Source organism: Gossypium raimondii, chromosome 12 (assembly GCF_025698545.1).
Source record: "Gossypium raimondii isolate GPD5lz chromosome 12, ASM2569854v1, whole genome shotgun sequence".
NCBI classification, from domain to species: domain Eukaryota; kingdom Viridiplantae; phylum Streptophyta; class Magnoliopsida; order Malvales; family Malvaceae; genus Gossypium; species Gossypium raimondii.
The window spans coordinates 54,132,263-54,156,045 of record NC_068576.1 but is presented as its reverse complement, the minus strand read 5'-3'; the positions used below and the strand labels follow the sequence as shown (position 1 = coordinate 54,156,045).

Sequence of the window (23,783 nt, the reverse complement as noted above, 5' to 3'; positions counted from 1 at the left end):
CCCACATATTAACAGATGTCATGTTTAGATATAAACTATACAAAAGAAAGTTCACAGCATAAATATGAAGTTAATTAATCATGCAAACAAAATCTGGACGCAAATATAAAAAAAGATTTAGGTGTTTATGAACAAGTAGTGCATTAAATATAAAAATGTAGGGCATATTACAAAGCAATGAAGCGATGGGCCCTTCATACATCATAATGTTAAGAGATTGGTAGGAGCCTCAAGCAAAGGATTATACGTTGAACAAAGAAGAATATGAATAAATCTCTCTCTCTCTATCTTTTTTGTTGTTGTTGCAGTAGTATATTGATATTTGCTAAATGAAGGTCTTAAAATCACTTTGTAGAATTATTTATATGAAAATATTTTCTTTTTAAAAGTATAGAAAAAGATGACTCTTGTTGCATTATTTCTCTCTCTTTTTTTCTTTTTCATTTTAGAGGGTTAAGAAAATGTTTTTTGTCGATCGAGTTTTAACTCAATTAGCATGAATATTATTGGCAGTACGGGAGAACGTGAGTTTAGGTACACTGGAGCGTATTATCCTCCTATTTAAATGTTAGGGGGGACTATAAGTAGTTCTAAGTATTATATAAAAAAGAACAGATATGATTAGAACTTATGAGATTGTTAAAAAGATATTTATGTTTGTAAGTAGATAAATAATCATCTAATACAACTAACTCAAATCATGTTAAATTAAACTTAAACTTTGATAATTAAAGGTTAAATGCTTCAAGTTGCTTTTGGAAATTTGTAATTGAACTTAAACTTTAATAATTAAATATTTTATTTTAAAAATTTAATTTATATACCTTTCAAATTTTAAAATTAAAATTGATTATTAACTGGGACTAAATTTTTATTAAATTTACTAATGTAATATTTTATTTGATATTTATAAAATAACATTAAAATAAACTTAATAATTGAACTTAAAAATAGAAAATTTTAAATTTAAATATATTAATTTATATTTTTAATAGTAAAATCAAAAGAAACGAGCATAGAAAAAAATTGAAAATTAAAAAAAATCTAATTTATTATTCTCCTATTACATGTAAAATCAATACTATACTGATTTAATACCAACGCTTCAAACATATCTTAAATGTAATTAAGACTTCAAACAACTTCAAATCTCAAAATCTAAAAGCTAACTCCAACTTTCTCAAAGACACAGATTACACCCTAGTTTGAACAGAGCCCTTTCTTTATTAGCTTATATAATGGCGTATCCTTCCACTTACGGATTCACCATAGCTGCTATAGCCCGAGTTTGCTTGTCATAATAGAAATAAACTAAGGGAGAAAAAAGCTCTCCACTCTCGCCTTTTTCTTCTTCGAGTCTCTCTCTTTGACTGGCCTTTGTGCAAAGATCTTCCTTTTTTAAACAGTCGCTTTCTTTACTCTCCCTTTCCCTTCTTTCTCTTAATTGCTAAAGCAGCTTCCACTTCCACTCACTTTAACCCATGATCCATTTCAACCTGTCACAGTGGAGAGCAATTTGTATGGCTAATTTCCATCTCACCTATTCTTTTCTGTTTGGGGTTCTCTAGTCTAGGGTTGCATGACATGAGAGACATGGCTCTTTTTTTTTTTTTTCAGTTCACAGGTGTTTATATATGTTGTTGTGTTATTTTGTCTTAAAGCTTTGTGATTGATGATCTGATAGGTAAGAGAGAGCTTTCTTCAGTCCACTCATGGGATGGGGATGGGGTTTAATTAGCTGCCGACTCATTCATCCAAATACTGTGTTACAAAACCCAGTAAATGAGTGAATGATGCGGGAGACAAATTGAATCCTAATCTTCCTGTGCTTGGACTGAAGGGAGCTCCCTCCCTCCTTTGCTATTATTTTATTTAATCCTTTTCATGATTTTCTATTTTTATTTCCTCACATCACGATTTTATCAACACCCCAAACGCTACTTTTCTCAAGGTTTTTCATGACAGCCACTGCGAGGTAATGTTGGAATCATGATCATCATCCTTAACTTTAACTGTAACTTATTCGTTTGTTGTTCATGGACATTTACATAGATATTCTCAACTTCTTAATGGCGGTGGCTTCTCATTCTTTGTCTGTACTACGAAAGGAAGCATTGTTTTTGCTCTTAAAGGAAATTGTGCAGCAGTTTCCTCACTCTAGGGCTGAGATTTCAGGTTTGTACTCTTTAAAGAACAGTGTTTTTTTACCGAAAGGAGTCTCTTTTATGTGAGGTAACTATGAAGTAACTAGCCAACTAGATGTTGTGTTTGGTTCTTCAAATTGGCTGCTGGTTTTTAAATCTCTGAATGATTTTGAAGCAGCTCTCGAGAACTTGGAGCCCAGATATTTTTAGGGTTTTACTGTGAAGCTGCTGTTGCAGACTTTCTTGTTTAAAGCTCCCACCTAAAAAAGGCAACCATATGGGAGGCGAAGCTCTCATAAAGGACACGCTCCACGAAAAAAGCCTTCTTGGGTCTTGCTCTCTTACTGCAACAAGTTCCTAGACATGTCTGTTTGCCCTCCCAGTTCATGTGCAATTACACAAATATCCTTTCAGGCGTCTTAAAGTTTTGGGTCCAAGATTTGCAGAAATATGGAAAACTTGTAATTTGTTCTAAGCTTTGTTTGTTTGTTTTTTTTGTTCAACTAGCTCTTGGGGTTGCTGGTAAAACTAGTCAGAAGGGCATAATCCCAGTTTTGTTTTCCTTGCTGCCCTGAAAAAAACACACATGCATTCAACCAGACATAATTGAAGCAACAACATCAATGACTGCCGAGAACTCTCAACCAGCTTTTCCTTTGCTAGATAAACTGTTGATGATAAAATATCAGAGTCAAGGGTAACATTAAATATAGGATTGTTCAGTTTGTAGTTCTCTTGCCTAAAATGTACTGCGGACTGAGTTGAGCATATACACTACGAATTTTTGCTGTATGTATTGAATGGGATGCTGAGGTTTCTAGGGCCTAGGGCGATTGTAACTATGATCTTTACGATTCCATAGCAAATTTTCATCATTGTAGTGAGTGTAATTGTGTACAACAGAAGACTCTTTCAGTAGTATTTCGGGGTAAATTATATACGATGTAAAGCAATACTAAATCAGCCAAGTAGCTAAGTGAAAGGCTACAGAATATTAATTTATTAACTGAATTCACTGCCTGTGATGTTCCCTCGTACAGAAAATGGAAGCTTTTGCAAAAGGAAATAAATGGCGATTACCGGTTAGGTCATCCCCGAAGCTAATGGACGTACAAAGCAGATTTCATCTTTAGTTACGTCATGTTTTAGATGTGTTTATTTTATGGTTTTTGTAAGTAATAAGTTATAAATCTAGTCTGCTGATTGTGCAGTGTTTATACAAACTTTCAAAATGGCTGAGAAAACTTGAGCCCACTTTCCATGAAACCCTATTTTAACATGGGGTTTTTCTGTTCTTTTCCTTGTTATGGGTTCTATCGTCTCGGTGCTTACCCTGCAAAGGACACCAGTGAGTTCCCAATGGCTTCGATCAAATTTAGTTATTTTTTCATTAAAAAGGTTCCAACTTCAAATTTTAATAAATGCATATTGATTAACATTATCTCATATGGATTATCATTTGGTAAAGATATGTATTAAAATTTATTTATATTTTATGTTCAAAATAAATTAATGTGGACTCATATATCACAAGTAGATATGCTGTGCTGAATCCATAATGCGAAGTTTAATTTTTGCACCATCTTTAACCAACACAAATGTGACATGGTTTTTTGTCATTATTGTATCATAATTATAATCAGATGGAATCACAATTTCCACGTGCTGGTTTCTTAATGGTCCCTCGAGCTGGAAATATTTTTATTATGATTTAAAGAAAAAAGGATGCTCAAAGTCGGGTGTTTATGATAACAAGGATGTGAGATGTTTTGTATTTTAGTTTGGTGTGTGATTAAATGACTGGGGCCTGGATGTTCCAACCCGTTAGGAAAAAGGTTGAGTGTGTTGACTGTTGATGAACTGTATCCATTAGTTTCTTTAATCAGATCTCCAACATCACCCATTTTTTTTATAAATATAAATATAAATATATGCATATGGATGAAACTAATGCCAAACAAAATGGAGGTGAATACACACACACATGTATATGTAGCATCTTTGATATATCAAATTAAAACTTTTTGGACATAACTTGTAGGTAGGCCAGGATTCTTCTGAATAAAGATGCATGTTGCTGTACAAGATTCTATTGTAATGTGGAAGGAACAAATAAATACAGGTGATGCTAAGAAATTTGTTTGATTATCAAAGTAATAAGTTACAAAAATTTGTGTTTGCTTAAAATTTATTTTTTTGGTGAAAGATTATTAAATTTTAAGAGATATGCAAGGGTCAAGGTTACTACACACTTCCTTGCTTTGGCCCTTTCCTCAAATTGTTTATAACATATCCATACCTCTCCTTTCTTTTATATAATATATATTTTTGATTTATCAACGTATCTACTGGAGCGAGCTTAGTAACTAATTCTCCGTATTCTACATGCTTATTAAAGGGTAGATGCTAGTCATGAGTTTTAAAGTTGCTCCATACTCAGGGCAAGGATTGAACCTTTGTCCATTGGTTAATGTACGAGAGATCCTTACCATCTCATCTAATTCCCGTGGTTAAAAAAGAGGGGTGCAATACAAGGACTTCCAAGGAGGTCACCTATCCTAGCAATACTCTTATCCAAGCACGCTTAATTCTAGAGTTCTGATGGGATCTATATCTATATATATATTTAAGGGATTTTCAAAAAAAATCTATATCTATATCTAGATAATTTATCGGTGTGTTTAGGCATCACCAGAGTCTTAATAATGAGATGGAAGTATAATTACGAGGGTAGTAATTAATTACACCCTCTTGTAATTGTAAGAATTTGTACTTTTCCAGATGCTTTTGACTGACTGACAAAGTCTGATTGTATCATAACTTTTTATGTCGTGTTTAATAGTACAAATTGTAATTATTTAATCACATATATTATTTTAATATTAATTACTATAAAAAATAATTAATAATGCTTGAGAAAAAAGGTCAAAACAAGTAACAAAATTAAAATCAAATCATCTTATCTAATACATTAGTCCAAAAAGGTAGCCGATAATATGATTACAAATCAAAGCAACAAAATAATAAACATAAGGTATAATCTCTAACATTTCTATATTTGTTAAGTTATTCCCTATGTAATATTTAACATGTAGTTATTAACCTGTTAGTCCCTAACTAATTTCTTCATCATCTATACTTTTTAAAGTACGGTTCATCCTTATTTCGCCTACGAATGGAGTTATAAAGTAGGCAACATGCTAGCACGATATAACCCTGTTTATTTTTATCGGTAGTGTTGTTAATGTGAGAAATAGTTTTTAAGAATAACAAATGTCCTCTCAAGTACATTTTGAAACTTTAAACATATCAAATCAAAGAGTTTGCGAGCCATATTTAGTGCTTGTGTTTGCTTTATTCTTTCAAATGGTATCGTAACCCATGATATAGTGTAAGAAAACTCTTTTCTATTTGCGTAATCAACTTTGTGAATTACCAGATGTAATTTTTAACCTGTTTTAAGATATTTCTCAAATAACATTTCTTTAAACTTTAGAATATGAGCCACAAACAAACTTCATAGTCCTTTGATTATAACAGTTTTTATAAACCTAATTTGAATGATTTATGTTTCAGTATTAAATATAAAATCAAATTTATACATTTTTTATAATATTTTGATTACTATTATTCCACACAAATTATATAAGAAATAATATAAAATTTATAATATAATCATTATAAACCTAATTTGCTTTTTACATGAAATGTTTGAACTTGTGTGCCCCATAACAAAGCATTTTTATCCGAGACTAAATACATAACTAAATAATGAAATATATGTCTTGAAATTAAAATTAAAATATCTTTTATTATTGTATAAACTTAAATAATATGTGTTTGAAAAATCACAGGGTAATTGTTTGTAATTACTCATGTAATTTAGGTATTTCAAAAGAATTGGAAAGTATAATTGGGTGCTCCAATTGCACTCAATTTAATGGGATCCACCAATTACACTTGGTTATACAGATAATTATACCTAAATTCAAACATAAGTGAATTATAGTTATCAAACATATTTAAATGGTTTTATTTTGAATAAAACATATAGTCTAAAAAAAGTATACGTATGTAAATTAAAGTTGTGTTTAGCATGGATGAAAGGAACTTTCATTTATTAGACGAAAAATTTGATTTCTCTAACTTTCTGTACTATACATTATATTTAAAAGAAGAAAAAGGTTTTCAATGTTATTATTTCAACTTTTGCTAACTTTAGGAGTCAAAAAGATAATACAGAAAGATATGAAATTGTCCAAAGAATCTGCACTTTTTGATAGAAAAACATTAGATATCCAATTGTTAGTCAAGATTATTAATCTTTTGTGATTCACCTTCGATATTTCCAAGTACCCTTTGATTGCATTAACATGCAAAAGTTTGATTAAATATAATTATATTTTCTTTCGCTTTATGATAATCAAGATCTGGAAAGATATATTGCTTCCATAACAATGCACCTTAAATGCCGAATACCCAAACTCCTCTTAGGGAGCTTTTCCTTGTATTTGATTTTTAATTTTTTACGCTTGCACCAATACTGCTTAATCAGAGATATGTATGTATTGTTGGTATCTAGTATAGTTGCTTATAATTTTTCATCATTCATATTATTATTTTTTGTATTTATCATTAAGAATTTTTAATATTTTATTTATGCATGTATGTATTTGTACTCAATACATGAGACGGACTTAATAGACTTATTCCACATGTGATGGGCGGCTACCCTACATCTTATAGGGCGTGGCATTGTCCATGGCATAGTCTCAGTGGACCATGTGTATTTTTCATTAAAACATTATTATTTTGTTACCTCTTGTTCAATTAGAACTCTTGTGATTTTTCTCTATAAATAGAGAGTATGGGCTAGCATTGCTACTTTGTCAATTTATAATGAGATCTATTTTTGTTACTCCATTGATCTATAATAAAACTCATTTAACAAATAAATTCTACCTCTTGTAAGTGCTCTACTTAAGTTTCTAGGGGAAAATTAATAGTTTTCCTTGTGTGCAATTGATTCGTGAATTTAGAGGTCAATCTCTGTGTATAACAAAATGATTGATATATTGAATATGGGAGTTAAGACATGACAACATTCAAACAAGGAAAAGGAACCTCGGTGCACATAATGAGACCTTCAAACAAGAAATGATGGAGAAAAGAATTCAAAAGAGGACTGAAATACATTTTGAACCCTTTAATTTCATGTACTAGGTGTACATTATAACTGGTGCAATGGCCCATAAACTTGATATTTTCAAATTACAATTTCCATGGGGAATGCAGAACCAGCCCCCTAAGGCCCACACCACCTCATTTGTCAATTCACAGCATGCCATGCCAGTCTCCTCTTTTGTTTATTCACTCATTCTAAGTTCCATTCAATCAAAAACCATAAAATAACCTGATTACGCACTGGATATCATTCAAATCCAACTAGCACCTGCCAACCAATGAGTGCAGCCCAAAAAAGAGAATCCAATAGTCATTTTCAAGGTTTATGGCCCTTGGAAAGCGTAATGAACCAATGGGGCTTTAGCACAACAGTATTCTGGTCATGAAAAAGGGATAAGATATACCTTTATTGTGAAAGACTTGAGCCACACAAGGTTTGGGAACTCAAGCATGGAAGGTAAACTGCTGGAGATGTTTGAAGTTGGGCCCTGTGAAGATGACTACCAGCTGGGTTTTCTCATAGGTCAAAGGTTTTGTAATCAAATAAGAAGCAGGTTGGCTGGGGACCTCATTCTTCAAAACCAGCTCCTTCCTTTTGCTCGAACACCGCATGCTCAACCGCTACTCAAAGCACTCTCAGAAACAAACCAGAAGAAGTTCCCCAGATATTGGGCAGAGCTTTTAGGGACCGCAGACGGAAGCGGTGTGCCGGTTCTTGATGTAGTTATCACAAACTGTTAATTTCATCAATATACTGTTCTATTGAATAAAATCACATTCTACTCCCTTCATCTGCAGATAATACTTGTCAACTTCAGAAAGGAGATACTCCCATTCATTTCAAAAACAACAATGAATTCAAATGCTGATACAACAGATGACTGTTCTGATGTTCTCATTGTTGGTGATTCAATGGCAGTAGCAGCTCATAACGAGGATGCAAACGTTGCTCTAGTAGGCCACACGTATGCTTTTTTTTCATGAATACTGTTCAGATTCTAGGAAAGAGTGCAATATGTACGATAAATCAATATCCCGTAACATGCATACATGTCTATGACGGGTTTGCAGCTATTTGATCAAGGGAAAACTATCAAATGGATTATCCTTCATAGCTTACACATATGCAGGAGAGCTTCCAAGTTGTGCTTTTGGACTTAACAGTCAAGGACTGGTAAAATTTCTTTCATACATCTGAAATCTGTACAGGACCATCTTATACTAAAAAGAGTGCTAAAACAGAAGGCCAAAATATGAACCTCACCATATGTAGATGCCTTCAAAAGGAGTATTATATCAAAAGAAATCTAATATTCCCTTCATACATACCTTAGGCATTCACACTGAATTCAGTACCTCCAGTTGAAGATGAGATTGCACCAGCTGGCATTGGAAGGAACTTTGTCTCTAGAGACCTTCTGGAAGCAACTAGTACTGCAGACGCATTAGCTGTAAGACCCTCTAACGTTTGTTTACTGTATCTGATGAAATTTAAGATCAGCCTGATCATTTAAGGTACTGATAGACGGATTAACCTCAGAGAATACGTTCATCAGAAGTCTCTGTGGGACACAGTTACAATTTAATCGATATACAGAAGCGTATGATCTTGAATGTAGAAACTGCATCAAAATCACGAGTTTCAGTTCATGAGGTTGGAACGACACCATTTTTCCACGCAAACATGTATCTCCATCTTCAGGTTCAACAGGTAAACAATAGAACACGTAACAGAAGGAATAAAGGTACCTGGCCACCACTGTAATTGTAAGCCGAGTGTGACATTCAGCATGATAGAGCTGATACTCTCTTACGGCTAGATTCATAAGTGGCTACTGAGCTGAATCTCAAAATTTATTATCACATATATTCTTGTTATTTAGCACAGTCCCAACCAATTATATAGCTTAATTCCATTACATTGAAGCTGAAACCAATGTTTTGCAATAAAGGTACATGATGAAAACTCAATAAGCAGGCAAAAAAGAGCAGCTGTTCTACCACAAGGATCAAAAACCGATTTCTTGTCTCTTCTAGGAGATACAGAAGATACAAAATACCCCATCTACATGACAGGTAAAAATTGAAGGATGGAAATGAAGAGCAGCTTCTGTTCAATTGTAATTAACTTACCTTTATTGGTATTACTTTCAGGTCCAACTCTTTACACACTCTGCACGACTGTCATTGATTTGGATGAAAGAACACTTACAATAATTGAAGGAAACCCAAAGTATGGAAAAGTTTCGCATGTCTTCTCAATGTCTTCAAACGAGTTAAACCTCAAATTGGTCAACCATGCTGAAGGGACTCATCTCTAGAACATGTTATGCTGGTTCATAGAGGCCAACCATGTGACCGTCAATGCAACGCAAGGCAGCAACCTAAAAATAGCGAACAAATTCAGCCTCGCACCTTCAGTTCACAATCAAGCTAAGGCTAAGCATAAGAATGGCCAAGGAAGGCAATACCTTGCCATGGATTTCATATTTGATGGGACCATCTAGTTCAGCTCCTAATGCCATTAATTTTGTTACTGTACTATTAATGTCATTCACTGTGAATGATAGAACTGAAGAGCAACCGTTCTGCATCGCATTATCACTGTCAAACAAAACTCACTCAGATTTATATATTTTCAACTCAAAATTTCCCCTCTTTATTTTCCATTAGAAAAGCTAAGTAAATCTGGGACTAGCCACAATCCAATTTATTTTTGTGTATTTTTCATTAAAAGTTCAAAATCATCAGAGAAACTTATCGAAACTTCCATGAAAGGGAAAGCAAAATGTAAAAGTAGTACCAAGGGGATTGCATGAGAGCAAGTTTGAGAGGACCAGACTGGAGCTCGGCCCACCGAAGCGTGCAGACGTTGACGGAGAAGTCAAGCCCTTGTGAGTAGAACTTTGCCGCCTTGGGAACGTCTTTGTGGAGTTGGAGTAACCACCTAAACGACGCCGCCATCTCCCTCCCTCCTTCCTTCCTTCCAGTTCACTTGCTCATTCTCCGTGCGATTGCTAGCAATTTGGGTTGTTTTTTTCCTAAATGATGCCCGTTTGCACCTGCTCAGCCCAAAACATCCATTTCAATGCTATATTGTATATTCCATTTTGAGTTTCCCTAAGGCCCAACACCCCACTGAACAAGATGGAAAACAGCATTTCCCCAATGCCTTGGAGTTAAAAAAAAGGGTTAAAATATGCTATAAGTCCTTGTACTCTTCAAAAAATTGAAATTTAGTCTTAATACTTTTGTTTTCAAGAATTTAATCCCTCTGCTTTTTAGATTTCAAAGTCTAGGTCCAACACTATTTTTTTCTTTATTAATTTCAGGTTCATTACAACATTTTTTTAGTTGCAAGGCTATCAAGTGAGGTTTTTTTTTTATTTCAAAATGTCGCACCAATAAATTTAACAAAAGCAAATTAATAGTATTAACAACTAGATTTGAATTTTAAAATTATAAAAGTAGAGGAATTAAATTCTTGAAAATAAAAACATAATGACTAAATTTCAAATCTTCAAGAGTGCAAAGACTTATGGTGTATTTAACAAAAAATATTATCACATTTATATTTAAACATGTTAATATTAATTTTGACTTCAACTCGAAAATTCAATTTAATTGATTCCAACATGAATTTATAATAAACAAACCCATAAAATCCAAGGTCCTAATCAGAAGGAAACCGAAATAACATGAACAAGATTCAGATGCACATATTTCTAGTTTTCTAATTATTCTTTGACCTTTATTGTACCTTAAAGCTATGCATCAATCGATGATTGGAAAATTTTAATGCAATTGATTACTATGGAAGGGGCACAAATTTCATCTGTTTCGTAACTATACTGTGATATTATTAACTACTCAAATATACAGACGTAAAACAAAATTTTCCAGAATTACAGATTGCAACATGCAGATTAAAATGAACCGTGGCTAGTATTCATAGAAAACACAATGTTGAACTGAAAAATAAACGCAGAACATCCAGTCCTGTGAGTCAGAGCGAGTTCTTCAGCTTGATTGTTCAAGTGAAAGAACCCTTTGAGCTATGACTTGCCCTTGAATATTTTTAAACGAGAACGTTGTCCTTTGGACCTTGCTTCAAGAAGCTTTGCCTTCAAGGTATTATCCTTCATTGCTGGAGGTAGCTTCGTAGAGGACTCCGGCACGTCCAGATCTGGGGGTGTGAATTTCGTCATCCATTGCCGCACTGGACTAGGCTGGTTCTTCAACAGAGGGTAACTACTAGACGCCTCACCGCTGTTGTTTTCCACATTTATGTTCCTACCTTCCGTCAATGCTATATGATTTCTTATCAAGTTGTCCATTACGTAATTTGAGCTTATTCCATGTATCTCATCAAGCTTATTCTTTCTTCCCTTGTAGCCATATTGAGCAGCTTCATCGTTTTCAAGTTTTTGCGATATTGTTGCTTCAGTGGTGTTCCCTACACCGATAATTTCCTGTCCTGAATCTTCCAACTGGGACTTTTTATTTCCGTTATTCATGGCTCTGGCCATCTTTTCTTCAAACTTAACTTGTAAGCTGGACGGATGACGGCTTTTAATCTTCTCATCAGATGACACTTTTTTCTCGCTGTAATGGGTTAGAGCTTCATCTTCATGTGATTTCAGGTCAACACTACTTGGTTCGTTCAGCTCAAAACAATTTGAATCACTGCTAGCAGAATCTTCCTCGTCAAGAACATCTTTACCTACAGTTACAGCCTCGTTTAAAGGAACAGATTCAAGTGACTTCCTGCGATCCTTTTGTGACAAATAATCTGTGCGCTTAGAAACAGAAGTACCAATCGATTTAGCTTGAAGGAAGGTCTCTATTTCAAAGCCTAATCTGTCTATGGCCGGATTCTGTTCAGCAAAACCAGACTGAGCTTCTTCTAGCTTCATCTGCATCCGCTCATCAAGCCATGATTCAGATATATGAAGAATCAAATGATCATGATCAGCCACTCCCGTCCATTCTTCATCAGATTTCTGTCTTAGAGTATGCACCTCTTGTTCGTAGCTTTTTATTCCCCTAGCAAACTCATCACAAAGATCTTCCAAAAGCTTCCTTGATTTCCTTTCCCTTTCAAGGTCTTTCAAGGCATTAGAAAGAGAAGCTTTGGCCTCGGACAATTCCCGAGCTAACTTCCGATGTAGATTCTCAGATCGGTTTCTTAACTTTCTTTCATCTTCTAGTTCATCCCTCACCGACTGAACAGCAGCATGAACCCGATCCTGTTCCTTACTCTTCCTAACCAATTTGTCTTCAGCAATCTGCTTCATCAAATTATCAATTTCGTGTCGACCTGCTTGCTGGTCTCGAAGCAACTCTTTGATCCTAACACGGGCATGATCTAGTTCCATCTTCAATGCTTTTATCAGTGAGATGTTGGATACATGTTGTTCTTCCAGGCTCCAAATACGGTTTAGTACTTTTAGCAGTTCTGTAGATGTTTTGAGATTATAGTGAGACTCACCGATTCTTCCCCTAAAATCTAAGGAACTGCTAGGCGTGACTGCAGGATTATAAGGTGCCACCTGAGAAAGGAGGCAATGCATGTCAAAACTATAGATGGACAGGGAAGCAAAAACCAAGTGGGAAAAACAACCTACTAATAAGCAAACAATATATGCAATGATTCCTAAGGAGGATGCTATTTGAGAAAGCCATTCCCGTCATTCAATTTCAGCACTGTTGCTCCCTAAGATAGCATGCTATGCTATATATTTCTATGACTGGAACAAAACATGAAATATATGTAAAAAAGTAATTAAGACACCACCAACACCCAACTATGCTATTTATCAAGTTAGAACCTAAATAACATAAATAGTTAAATTTGATTCAGGGACCAAAGGGCAATAGTTGGACTAAACCGAGATGAATCAACTTGATCACATGGCTCAAGCTTGTCCTCATACGCTGGACTCCTAACTATCTATCATTCTTCCCTTAGCTCTAAGTAGGAATTCTCTTCGGTTTGCTTGGGGGACTTTGTGACTATGTTTCTTAGATAAGTAGATATATTGTGACTATGGCAGCATTTGCTGCATCTTGGATAATAAAATCTTCATTTTATCCCAAAACGAAAACAAAACCACCTTTCCTATTCTGCACTTATTCTACAGAGAGTATCACTTTCAGTGGGAAGAAAAGAAAATCTACCTCCATTGAACTGCCATAGCTTGACGGCGATACAGGCTGTAGGGCCTGGTTATTTTTTTCAAATGATCGATGGTGTTTCATCAGTGTTTGAGCAATATGTCTCCTCAAACCGCTTGCACTCTCTGGCTGATATAAGAAACAAAACAGCAAAATCAGTGACAGAAGGCATTGTTACCAGCTCTGATAACCTCCATAACTTATACTTATAGAAAGACATTGTCTCTTGAAGCCACCAAAGACTGGATTAAATCAACTAATAATTTGATGGATCATCTATTCCGTAATAAATATCAATTAAATGATTCTCACTCATAATGAACCAACTTTTTTTCATATCTACGCTACACTTGACAAATCTTTTTTTTTCCCCTAAATCAAACATAAAAAAAGGGCATTAGAAACATAAAATCTAACCTAACAAACAAGAGACACTCTATAGACCAAAAAGCCATGGTCAATACTTAGGCTTCAAACCACCAATATGGATAATATGAAGACAGAAAAACAGAAAATGTAGTTTTATAAAACTTAAACTGTAAACATCATCTCAGCCCAGTTAACCAAAAAAAGAACAAAAAAAGAACAAGCCATGTCATCATTTACCAAATTCCAGACCCGAAGTTCCAAATCAATCAACATACGAGTACAAAAATACACATACACAACTTACGGAACCAAAAAAAAAAGAAGAGGAGGAATTGCAATACCTGATCAGGGTCAGAACTGGGACAAGGATCATCCAAGAACTGAGAAAAATCGATGGCTTTGTTCTTGAGAAGACTGTTGCGGTGGTGGCGTTGGTGGTAGCGACCATTAGTGTTGTTAAAACCACCTCTATGCATTTTGGGTTGACTATGATGATGATGATGAAGGTATTGATGAAACTCCCACAAGGAAGCCGCTAACTTTCTGGCAGAAACAGCGGCAGGAGGACGAGGAAAGATGTAGCTATGATGTGAGAGAGCCTGAGGCTGAGGCTGAGGGTCGTAAAGTTTCCAAGAAGGGCATGGAGTACAGGGCCCCTCTGTTTTGCTATTCCCTACCAATAATATCCTCCGACTCAACTTTTCACACAAATTTTCCTCCTTTTCTGCTAACCCTTCTTCACTTTTTTCTTCCCTTTTCATTTCTCTCTCTACCGCTCTCTTTCTCCTTGCCTTTCAAAAGTGTTTTATATTAAAATTATTTTCTTTTTTCCTTTTTGGCCTCTGGGTCTAGTTTCTACTTTCTAGAGTGAAATTTTGGGTTTTTTTTTTTACTCTGATTTTGGGTTCTTCTTTCTCAAGAGAATTAGCACAGTGATTGATCTACCATGGAAGCATGGGCAAACAGAAAAAGTTTTGAACTTTGGGAATTTTGTTGGATTACCTGTCAAGCATTTAGTTTGGCCACCCGCCAAATTGTAATTTGCGCGAAGCTTGTAGTAAATTAGAAAAAAAGCTTTGATTGATTCTCCTCTTGTAATTTACAGAATAGGTAAACAAATTCCATATAGTGTTTACATTTGGATTTTTATTGACAAAAGAAATACTGATAATTTCGAATAGAAATCTACATCATTATTACTATTATGAATTTTAATGATGTCGAAGGGGATAGATAACCATGGTGACTTTTACAGACCAATAATATATCATTGCCAGTTTGCCATTTGCCATTTGCCATTTGCCAACCTTGACTTCTTGCATTTTGCACTTACAGCTGATTGATTTAATTATATTTACACTATCGTTAAAATATGTCCTTGGGAATTATTAATAATGGTACATTTGTTGGGGTGGTATTAAAAATTAATATTGTAATGGATTTGAATTTAATAAAATAATTTTAATCGTATTAATAGTTTAATTTAATTTTAAAATCTAAAAAAGAAAAATTAAATCCTGAAAAATATAAAGATTAAATTTCAAATTTATAAATAGCACGAAACTTATAGTATATTTTATAATTTTTAAAAGATGAATGCATTACTATTTAATTATATTTGAGATTAAAAATATCTTTAACCATTTTTTAATGAAACTTTCGCTCCATATTAAAAGTATAAGAGATTTTAAATCGAATTCATCTTAAATAAATTAGTGAATCCAAAATTAAGCTGATGGATAAAGAATTTAATATTTATTAAATAATATATTGTATTCAATTCTTATAAATAGAAAAATAACAATAAACAATCTACTATTATAATAAATTTTAATATGACTTCCAAAATGTGGCAAAGGAAAAGAAAAAATATAAAAACATCAAATTTAGAAATAAATGCATAAATTAGGAAAGGTCTAGTATAACCTTTTGTACCATACTACACTCTAAGTACATACCTACCTAATTTGCGGGACCAAAATTAAATGGAACAAGGATTGTCATGGTTAATAATGTAATCATAATTCAGTAAAAACATGGATTTTTACATAAATTTTTTGTGAATATTTCATAATTTAAAAGAATATATAGCAAATTACCAATAGTGGAACCTAAAATTTTTAAGGTGAAATTAAAATTTATATTTTAAGATAGTAAAAATATGATTTTGATATTAATAGTCTATATCTTTATAATTTTTAAAGGGTTAAATCAATTTTTATCATTTTGAGGGGCTAAAATACAATTTTATCATTACTAATTTATAATTTTATAAATTATAAAGAGGCTACACTCTCTCCATTCAAATTTCAGTTGCCATCGAGCATTTATTACAAAAGAGTAAATTATAAGGGCTGTGAATCCTAACCGGATCATAAGCTAAATTCCTATTTCAAAGAAACATTACAACATTTGGGAATAAGAGAGAAGATTGCATAAGATTCTCAAAAGTGATGAAGCTTGTGATTAGAATTCAAAATAAAATGTTGCTAATGAAGAGAATGTAAAACTCCGGAGGCAAGCTTTAAGGTGGAGACTTGAAGCAGTAAGGATGAGTAAATTAACGCGTTAACTCCAACAATTACACATTATTGATTGTTGAAATAATTTTAAAATTAAAAGACAAAGAACAAAAAATCATGTGAGGGTTAATCTTTAGAGTCAGCTCGAGAAGAGGGGTCCATGTTGATGAGTGTGTTGAGATGGCCTAGCTAGAGGAGAGTGAGGGCTTATGTAGTAAAGGTGTGCTTTAGCTTCATGTCCAATTTTTTATTAAAATAAAGTTAAAGACTAAACACTTGCAAAATAACATAAATTTTCTATTATTTAATTTTTTTATAACTTTTTAATAAACTTTAATACTTTTTTAAATAATATTCTTACCATTCTAATTATTTATATACAATTTTTATAGTTTATTGTAATTATTTAATAAATGTTCAATAATTTCTAAAAGTTTTAATATTTTTATAATTTTTTAAAGTTTTCATCAAGTTTCAATAATTTTATAATATTTTAATAGTTTTTTAAATAAACTTAGATGCTAAAACAACCCTTCATTAAATAATTTTAAAAATAAATTAAACCATTATAAAATATTTTAAAATCAGTTAAATTTTCTATATATCATTTTCATGTCAACCACCATCTTAATATTTAAAACCCATTAAAATAGTAAAAACCCTAAAAATTTCACATTTTCTCTCAAAGTCCTTGCTTCTTTTTTGTTATCTAACTCCTCTTTTTCTCTCCCACTGTCTCTCTCTCTTTTTTCTCCTCATTTACTCTCTATCTTTTCTCTTTTTTTAATTTGCATATATATATATATATATATATATATATATATATATATATTATGAGTAATTTTGCTATCTTCACGAGTTGTGATAGATCAATGACGGTTTCTATTATCGCCAAAACTCCACTCATCACTAACAGTTTCTCTTGAAAAGTAGGTGGCTCTTCATCGACTTTTTAATCTGTTTCTGTTTTAAAAATATTTCAGAATAATAAATGATTTCACGAGTCGGTTTCGACTCGTAAGTTTTATAAATTTTTTTGTTTGTTTTCTATTATTTAATAAATCTTCACTTTTATTCACTCTAGTAGATACTTTGAGAAATAAAAACAAATAAATATTCACTTTTAGAAGCTTTTGTCTGATTTTGTAGTATTTTTTTTAAGTATTGCTTATGCATGTACTTTTGCTTTTGCAAGTGATTCTAGGAATGATTTTGTTGTCGTCCTCTCCAGTTTGGTAAATACTCGATTCTCATGCCGATTTTTGTCTATTGCTTGGGATCATCCAGAACTGATTTTCTTATTGTATTAAGTGCTTACAATTACTCTAATATGTCGTACTTGAGTTATGATAGATACAATTATTATCGTGCCATATTATTCTATTGATACTAAATTTGAAATTTTCGTTATATTGATGGAGCTTTTCATTTGCAGTTTACTATTGACATTTATTAATTAAGTTACTTACAGTGAAGTGTTTAATTAATTTTGCGGGGGATTCTTTTGCATTTTGGTCAAAAAGAAAATCTTTGTAAGAGGCGATATTTTTAGATCAAAAGAAATAAAAATATGTATGTCGTTGACAAGTTGACTTATCGGGTAGCGTAACTTAAAAACCATACGCCTTGCCACACTGAATAACTGTAATCGGATAACACCAGTTGTTTGGGTGGGAGGATTGAAACCCAATCCATTCCCGCTTTACAGTGTGAGCTTAGGGTTTCGCGATTATGGCTTCCCTCTGCTCCAACCTTCACACCCCTCTCTCCTTTCCGCTTCTTCCTCGACAACAGAAGGTTCCCAGTTGCTTCTTCGTCAAGTAGGTCATTCATTATATGTTACTTCTTTTCTAATTATTTTTATTTCCGTTTTAAATTTTTTCTTCACTGTCTATATTACTAATGAGTTCTTCCGTATACATATAGGTTTGATTTAGTTCTGAATTTCGTTTTCTTTTGTGCTTGCGCTCTTCCAGTTTTTTTGTTAATCAGTAATTCAATATAATAATAATTAAGTGTTAATGCTGAGAAAAAAAAAGTGTTAATTTGTGTGAAGTTTGTCTTTTTAATCTAAATCCAGATTGAACCTTACGGTTTTTAAGCATTTGTCTGGTGATTGATGAAACTGATGCCTTGGGCAGCCTTTTTGTCAACAAGGATGATGCAATTTCTAATATTTGATTCTTGAAATACTGTTTGGAAACAATGAAAATCTAACACTTTAAAAATCCCATTCTTCAATTTTCAGTAGCAAGGTAAATTTCAATCAGAGAAAGGTGACAACCACGAGAATGATAACTTGCAAGAAAGCGAGCTCAAGGGGTCCTGACAGTGACAGGGTAGTCAAAAATAAGTTTGAAAAAACTGTGGCGAAGCAGGGAGACAAAAAATTTGTTCATGAAGGCTTAATTACCGAGTCGCTTCCCAATGGTATGTTTCGAGTTCTTTTGGACAATAAGGATTTAATTCTAGGCTATCTTTCGGGAAAGATTCGGAAGAATTTCGTACGTGTATTGCCTGGAGACAGAGTTCGAGTTGAATTGAGTCCTTATGATTCAACCAAGGGGCGTATAGTTTATAGACTTCGTAACAAGGATCCAAGTGGATAGCAGGGTAGATTTCCTTGATGTCTATGCTGTTGTTAATATTCACTGGGTATTAAGTTGAGGAACCTCCAACTATGAAAACAGGGCTGTGTGGAGTATATGAGAAAAAAGCAATTCCATATCATTCGAGAAGCACCTGTTGCAATTGAAATTGGTTCATCATGCTAAACTTCAAAGCCGATGGTAATCAGAGGATTAGTATGGTGAGTTTCTTAGTAACATGGCATTAGATTTTGGACAAGTATTTGCCTTCTCTAGGAGTTTGGCTGATTTAGAGATTGGTGAGAACTATTCTTGTTTTGTATCCTTACTTTTGTCAGTTGTTTTATGATCATTATCAACCTTTCTTTGAATTTTGTTTTAATGAATTTATTTTTTGTTTGAATTCATTTGCATGTATACTTTCTAATTGGCAACTTTTCATGTACAATGTACATCATAAAGAAAATTTATTGCACATGGAAGTACTTTTCAACCTGGATTTGAGTTTGCCTCACTGAAATGCAAAATGCTTGAGGAACTTCTTGAATTTAAAGAAAACGTAGTAGAACTGTTAACTATGCTAAAGGATTGAATTCGGTGGAAATGAAGTTTTTTTTTTTGGTATATTTCATGTCTGTTTTATAATCTATGTTCGGGATTTGTGTTGTCCTTCTCAACAATGTCATCACTAAGGTTCAAACATGCGTTTTCTCACTAGGAGTGTCTTACCATTGCCCTCAACACTTGTCGGTAAATAATTTCCAATAAGCTTTCTCACAAATAGGATAAAGAAAATGAAACTATGTTGTTTTCAGTTATGCTGAAAGCTGGTGATCAGTGATACCACCAAGCATGCTTTTGGTGTCCTTTTGCTGCCGGTGGGAGATTTAGTGGCATTTGATTACGTAGCTGCATTCTATGCATGGGACTGGTTTATGTGGATGATATAAATTTTCAGACCAATGCAACATACCTGGAATCACTTGAGAAAGCCATAGCTCGTCGGTGTTGGAATCCAGCTTAGCTATTAGCAAAGTGAACATACCAACAAATGAGAACGGAATCAATCCGGCCCAACTCAAGATTGTCAACTCATCGACGGAAGCCAGATTTCAACAAGTCTGATATAGTACTGCTGATTTATGTAACAGTCCGATTTTGGGTCTAGTGGGAATTGTAGTTTTGGGACCACAAATTCGACGAGGAAAAATGTAATGGTTTGAATTTTCAGAGGTGCCGGAACGGTGATTCGAGATCACTAAATTCGACAAATGGGTAGAAAATATTATTAATTTAGTGAGTATAAGTTAAATGTGAAGTTAGTAAAATTTTTGAAATAGTGAATAGTACACTAGAAATAAATATTAAAATAATTAGAATAAAAAATGAGGTATCGAGACCTCGGGGATTTTAAACCGAGCCATAAATATTTTTATAAATATTTATGTAGTGTTAAAAAGTTAGTATTAAAGTTTCGTTAAGAAATTTTAAAGTTCCGATAATTAATTGAATAAAAGGACTAAATTGTAACAAATGCAAAATTATGAGAAATGATTAAATAGCTTAAATGATAAAAGGAAGAGGGCTTAAAAGGCAAATAGACCCAATGTCTATTTGGGCTGGACGGCAAAGTCATGAAATCAGCAACAAAGTAAGGAGAATTAAGGGCAAAATTGGAATATTGCAAAATTTACTTAATAAAGTTAGGACCAAAGTGGAATTATCTAGATTTCTCTTTATTTTTCTGCATTCTCATCAGCAAAAACACCATAGAAGGGTTTCCTTAAGCTGGTTCTTCCTATTTTTACTGCAGGTAAGTTCAATTCTTGATTATTTCTTAAAATTTTTGTGTTTTTGTGACTTTTACAACTAGACCCACTTATTGTATTCATTAGTTTTTGATTCTATGAAAGAAGTTGAAAGTTGCTATGAATACATGCTGGAAGTATATGATGATTTAGCATGTAATTAGAGCTTTAAATTGTTCATATGCTGATTTTATTGAAAGAATTGAATAGAAAGTGAATGTTTGGGACCTAATAGTAATAGAGTTTGAAGATAGAGTTATATGTGGAAATTCTTAATTTCAATAGTTTTGAAACAACTTATAATGTCTAGGTAAAGTATTAATTGAGAAAATTATATTAATTGAGGGGTTAATTGAGAAAGGACCGAATTGTATAAATTGTGAAATTTGGGGCAAAAAGGAAATCAACATTTTGCACTAAAGCAATTTTGGACAGTAGCAGTAGTATAACTTTGAAAAATCACCAAAAATTGTGGGAATTGAATTAGAGAGTGAATTAAATATGAAATTAAAGCTCATTGAGTCTAGTTTCTCATAGAAGAAACGGTGTAAGCAATGGAATTGTAAATCATGAGATATAATAAATTTTGTAAGACAATGTCAGAATGATTTTGGGTTCCCCTGTTCTGACTTTGGAAAATCATCAAAAATTGAAGAAAAATAGTTATGAGTTATACTTTATGTGATTAGAATCCTTAATGAGTCTATTTTCAAAGGAAATAAACGGAAACATCATCCGAATTCTGTACAATTAGATAATTCATTTTTAGTGAAGAGTGGTCGGAACTATTAGACAGCGAAACAAGGGAAACTTTAAAGAATAAAATATACTATTTGGCTGAACCAAAAATTCTTAAAATTTTATGATAAGAAGGTATGTGAGTCTAGTTTCAGGAAAAATTAACGGATCTTAATTTGGAACTCTGTAGCTCCAGATAAAAATAATTTAGTGACTCTGACTCAGATAAACAACTTTGAATATACATGTGAGTGAATAGTGAAATTATAGCTAGTGTTGTTTAAGTGTGTTATACACATTAATGATGTGGAATGGAGAGGAGGAGGAGGAAAAATTGGAAAATATATGAATGATTTGTGTATAATTGGTCATATGCTTAATTATAATTGATAAACGATGAAATAGAAATGATGCATATATTTGTGCAGTATTGGTCATGGTTTAAGCTCATGTGGGAAAATAAAGTTTATAGTACGTGTGTATTGTATTTTTGGTATATGATTTGGCATGAAGTAATGTCGTGAATGGGTATTGAATTAACACATGTTGGAAAGTTTGATATATGAATAAATATTGTGATCATGAAAGGGGTGATAAGGTTTAAATTATGAAATCTTTAGTGAAATGGTTTATTATGTGATTATTTCCAAAAAGAATTATGTTTCAATGTACTAGTTTGCAACTATGGTTGAATGATATATTTATATCTTGTGTGATGTGCATAGGAAACGAGTGTGGAAAGGTAATGAAATGGTAAGTTCATATGGCTGAAAATTAATGATTAAATGTTAATTTCATGAATTATATAATGTATGATGAGATATATTTATTTTGAAATGAGAATAAAATAAAAATGCGAAAACCGAATAAATGATCAAATTGAGCGGAACGCCGGATTTGAGTACTTCTGATCAGTGACAAAGTGATAAGTGATAGCTTTAGCTACACTTATCTGATCAAGTGACAAAGTGATAAGTGATAACTTTAGCTACACTTATCTGATCAAGTGACAAAGTGATAAGTGGTAGCCTAGCTACACTTATCTGATCAGGGACAAGTGATAAGTGATCATACGTAAGACCATAGTTATACTATGGCAAAGTGGAAGTGAAGTACTCAATTTTCCGTAACCGTTCCCTAATTTGATTAAGGATGGTAAGTGACAAATGAGCCCAAAAGAATTAAAGTAAATGGTTGTAACACCCTTTACCCGTATTCGACACCAAAATAGGGTACGAGGCATTACCGGAGTTTACTAATTAATTTTCAGACATTTCATTTTTATCTAGCATTAATATTTATAACCAATCAAAATCAATACATTAATGAGCTAACGTTAACCAATTTAACTTATACATGCCATTATAACCAGAATCAAATCATCCAAAATTACCGATAGAACCAGTGGATACTGTGATATATCTCCAACAAGCTTCCAACTCAATTTAGCTTCTGATAATCAACTAAATGTATCAAATAATTATACATATTACCAATAATAATTTAATTCCAATAATAATACACACATATAATTTTCATTACTAAATAGCATTCACTTCAATTAAAATTATTACGAATATAGCTCATTCGAGCTACTGGACTAAATTGCGTAAATACTAAAATTTGTGGATATTTTGGAAGTTTTCTATTTTTCTCAAATTTTCACCCAATCTTGATCTAAATTAATATTTCATTCCATTTACTAATTTAAATAATAAAACAATTCATTTCATGCAATTTGGTCACTTTTTGACATTTTTACAAATTTACCCTTAAAGTTTTACTTTTATTCAATTTAGTCCCTGAGTCTAAAACGTGCAAGTTATCCATGCTAACTGAATATTCATATATATATTTTCCTCCTCCTCCTCTCCATTCCACATCCTTAATTTATAATACATGCTTATAAGTAACATTATCTATGATTTCACAATTTACTTGTAAATTTATTCAAAGCTGTCCATTTGAGTCATAGCCACTAAATTATTTTTATCTTGAGCTACGGAACTCCAAATTAGGATCCGATAATTTTACCTGAAACTAGACTCACATACCTTCTTACCATAAAATTTTCAGAATTTTTGGTTCAGCCAATAAGTACAGTTTATTCTTTAAAGTCACCTTTGTTCTGCTGTCTGACAATTCCGACCCTTCTTCACTAAAAATTAATTATCTATTTGTTCAGAATTCGGATGATGTTTCCATTTGTTTCTCTTGAAAATAGACTCATTAAGGATTTTAAACATATAAATT

The 23,783-nt window shown here is 32.8% G+C and overlaps 4 protein-coding genes and 1 long non-coding RNA gene across 5 annotated transcripts; 3 read left to right on the top strand and 2 right to left on the bottom strand.

Moving 5' to 3' along the window:
* Positions 1-1,527: 1,527 nt before the first annotated feature.
* On the top strand, positions 1,528-3,376 carry LOC105765278 (uncharacterized). Its single transcript, XR_001124810.2, has 2 exons — positions 1,528-2,175; positions 2,323-3,376. It is a non-coding gene; the product is annotated as an uncharacterized LOC105765278 (long non-coding RNA).
* A 3,820-nt stretch (positions 3,377-7,196) lies between these two features.
* Positions 7,197-10,391, bottom strand: LOC105765277 (uncharacterized). The gene is made up of 4 exons (XM_012584281.2): positions 10,132-10,391; positions 9,800-9,932; positions 7,733-9,712; positions 7,197-7,596 (listed from the first exon to the last, which is right to left on the bottom strand). Exons 1-3 carry the CDS (start codon positions 10,290-10,292, stop codon positions 9,656-9,658), a joined length of 351 nt encoding a protein of 116 aa, XP_012439735.1. The 5' UTR covers positions 10,293-10,391; the 3' UTR covers positions 7,197-7,596; positions 7,733-9,655.
* LOC105765275 (uncharacterized) lies at positions 7,779-9,990 on the top strand. Its single transcript, XM_012584279.2, has 7 exons — positions 7,779-8,048; positions 8,127-8,293; positions 8,400-8,502; positions 8,663-8,779; positions 8,869-9,039; positions 9,281-9,404; positions 9,483-9,990. Exons 1-7 carry the CDS (start codon positions 7,779-7,781, stop codon positions 9,647-9,649), a joined length of 1,119 nt encoding a protein of 372 aa, XP_012439733.1. The 3' UTR covers positions 9,650-9,990.
* Positions 10,392-11,110: 719 nt separating the features above from the next.
* Positions 11,111-15,008, bottom strand: LOC105765272 (uncharacterized protein At5g41620). Its single transcript, XM_012584276.2, has 3 exons — positions 14,216-15,008; positions 13,509-13,634; positions 11,111-12,880 (listed from the first exon to the last, which is right to left on the bottom strand). Exons 1-3 carry the CDS (start codon positions 14,633-14,635, stop codon positions 11,384-11,386), a joined length of 2,043 nt encoding a protein of 680 aa, XP_012439730.1. The 5' UTR covers positions 14,636-15,008; the 3' UTR covers positions 11,111-11,383.
* Positions 15,009-18,034: 3,026 nt separating this feature from the next.
* LOC105765274 (translation initiation factor IF-1, chloroplastic) lies at positions 18,035-19,387 on the top strand. The gene is made up of 2 exons (XM_012584278.2): positions 18,035-18,216; positions 18,645-19,387. Exons 1-2 carry the CDS (start codon positions 18,128-18,130, stop codon positions 19,003-19,005), a joined length of 450 nt encoding a protein of 149 aa, XP_012439732.1. The 5' UTR covers positions 18,035-18,127; the 3' UTR covers positions 19,006-19,387.
* The last annotated feature ends 4,396 nt before the right edge of the window (positions 19,388-23,783 follow it).

Bases quoted from the DNA above. Each gene is read 5' to 3' on its own strand.
- LOC105765275 (XM_012584279.2), top strand. From the start codon at position 7,779: ATGGAAGGTAAACTGCTGGAGATGTTTGAAGTTGGGCCCTGTGAAGAT. The intron at 8,503-8,662 runs GTAAAATTTCTT...TACATACCTTAG, and splicing joins GACTTAACAGTCAAGGACTG to GCATTCACACTGAATTCAGT. The intron at 9,040-9,280 runs GTAAACAATAGA...TTTGCAATAAAG, and splicing joins TCCATCTTCAGGTTCAACAG to GTACATGATGAAAACTCAAT.
- LOC105765277 (XM_012584281.2), bottom strand. From the start codon at position 10,292: ATGGCGGCGTCGTTTAGGTGGTTACTCCAACTCCACAAAGACGTTCCC. The intron at 9,933-10,131 runs GTACTACTTTTA...TTTGTTTGACAG, and splicing joins GCTCTCATGCAATCCCCTTG to TGATAATGCGATGCAGAACG. The intron at 9,713-9,799 runs GTATTGCCTTCC...CGCTATTTTTAG, and splicing joins AATATGAAATCCATGGCAAG to GTTGCTGCCTTGCGTTGCAT.
- LOC105765272 (XM_012584276.2), bottom strand. From the start codon at position 14,635: ATGAAAAGGGAAGAAAAAAGTGAAGAAGGGTTAGCAGAAAAGGAGGAA. The intron at 13,635-14,215 runs GTATTGCAATTC...TTCTTATATCAG, and splicing joins CCAGTTCTGACCCTGATCAG to CCAGAGAGTGCAAGCGGTTT. The intron at 12,881-13,508 runs GTAGATTTTCTT...CTCCTTTCTCAG, and splicing joins GCTATGGCAGTTCAATGGAG to GTGGCACCTTATAATCCTGC.
- LOC105765274 (XM_012584278.2), top strand. From the start codon at position 18,128: ATGGCTTCCCTCTGCTCCAACCTTCACACCCCTCTCTCCTTTCCGCTT. The intron at 18,217-18,644 runs GTAGGTCATTCA...TTCAATTTTCAG, and splicing joins CCCAGTTGCTTCTTCGTCAA to TAGCAAGGTAAATTTCAATC.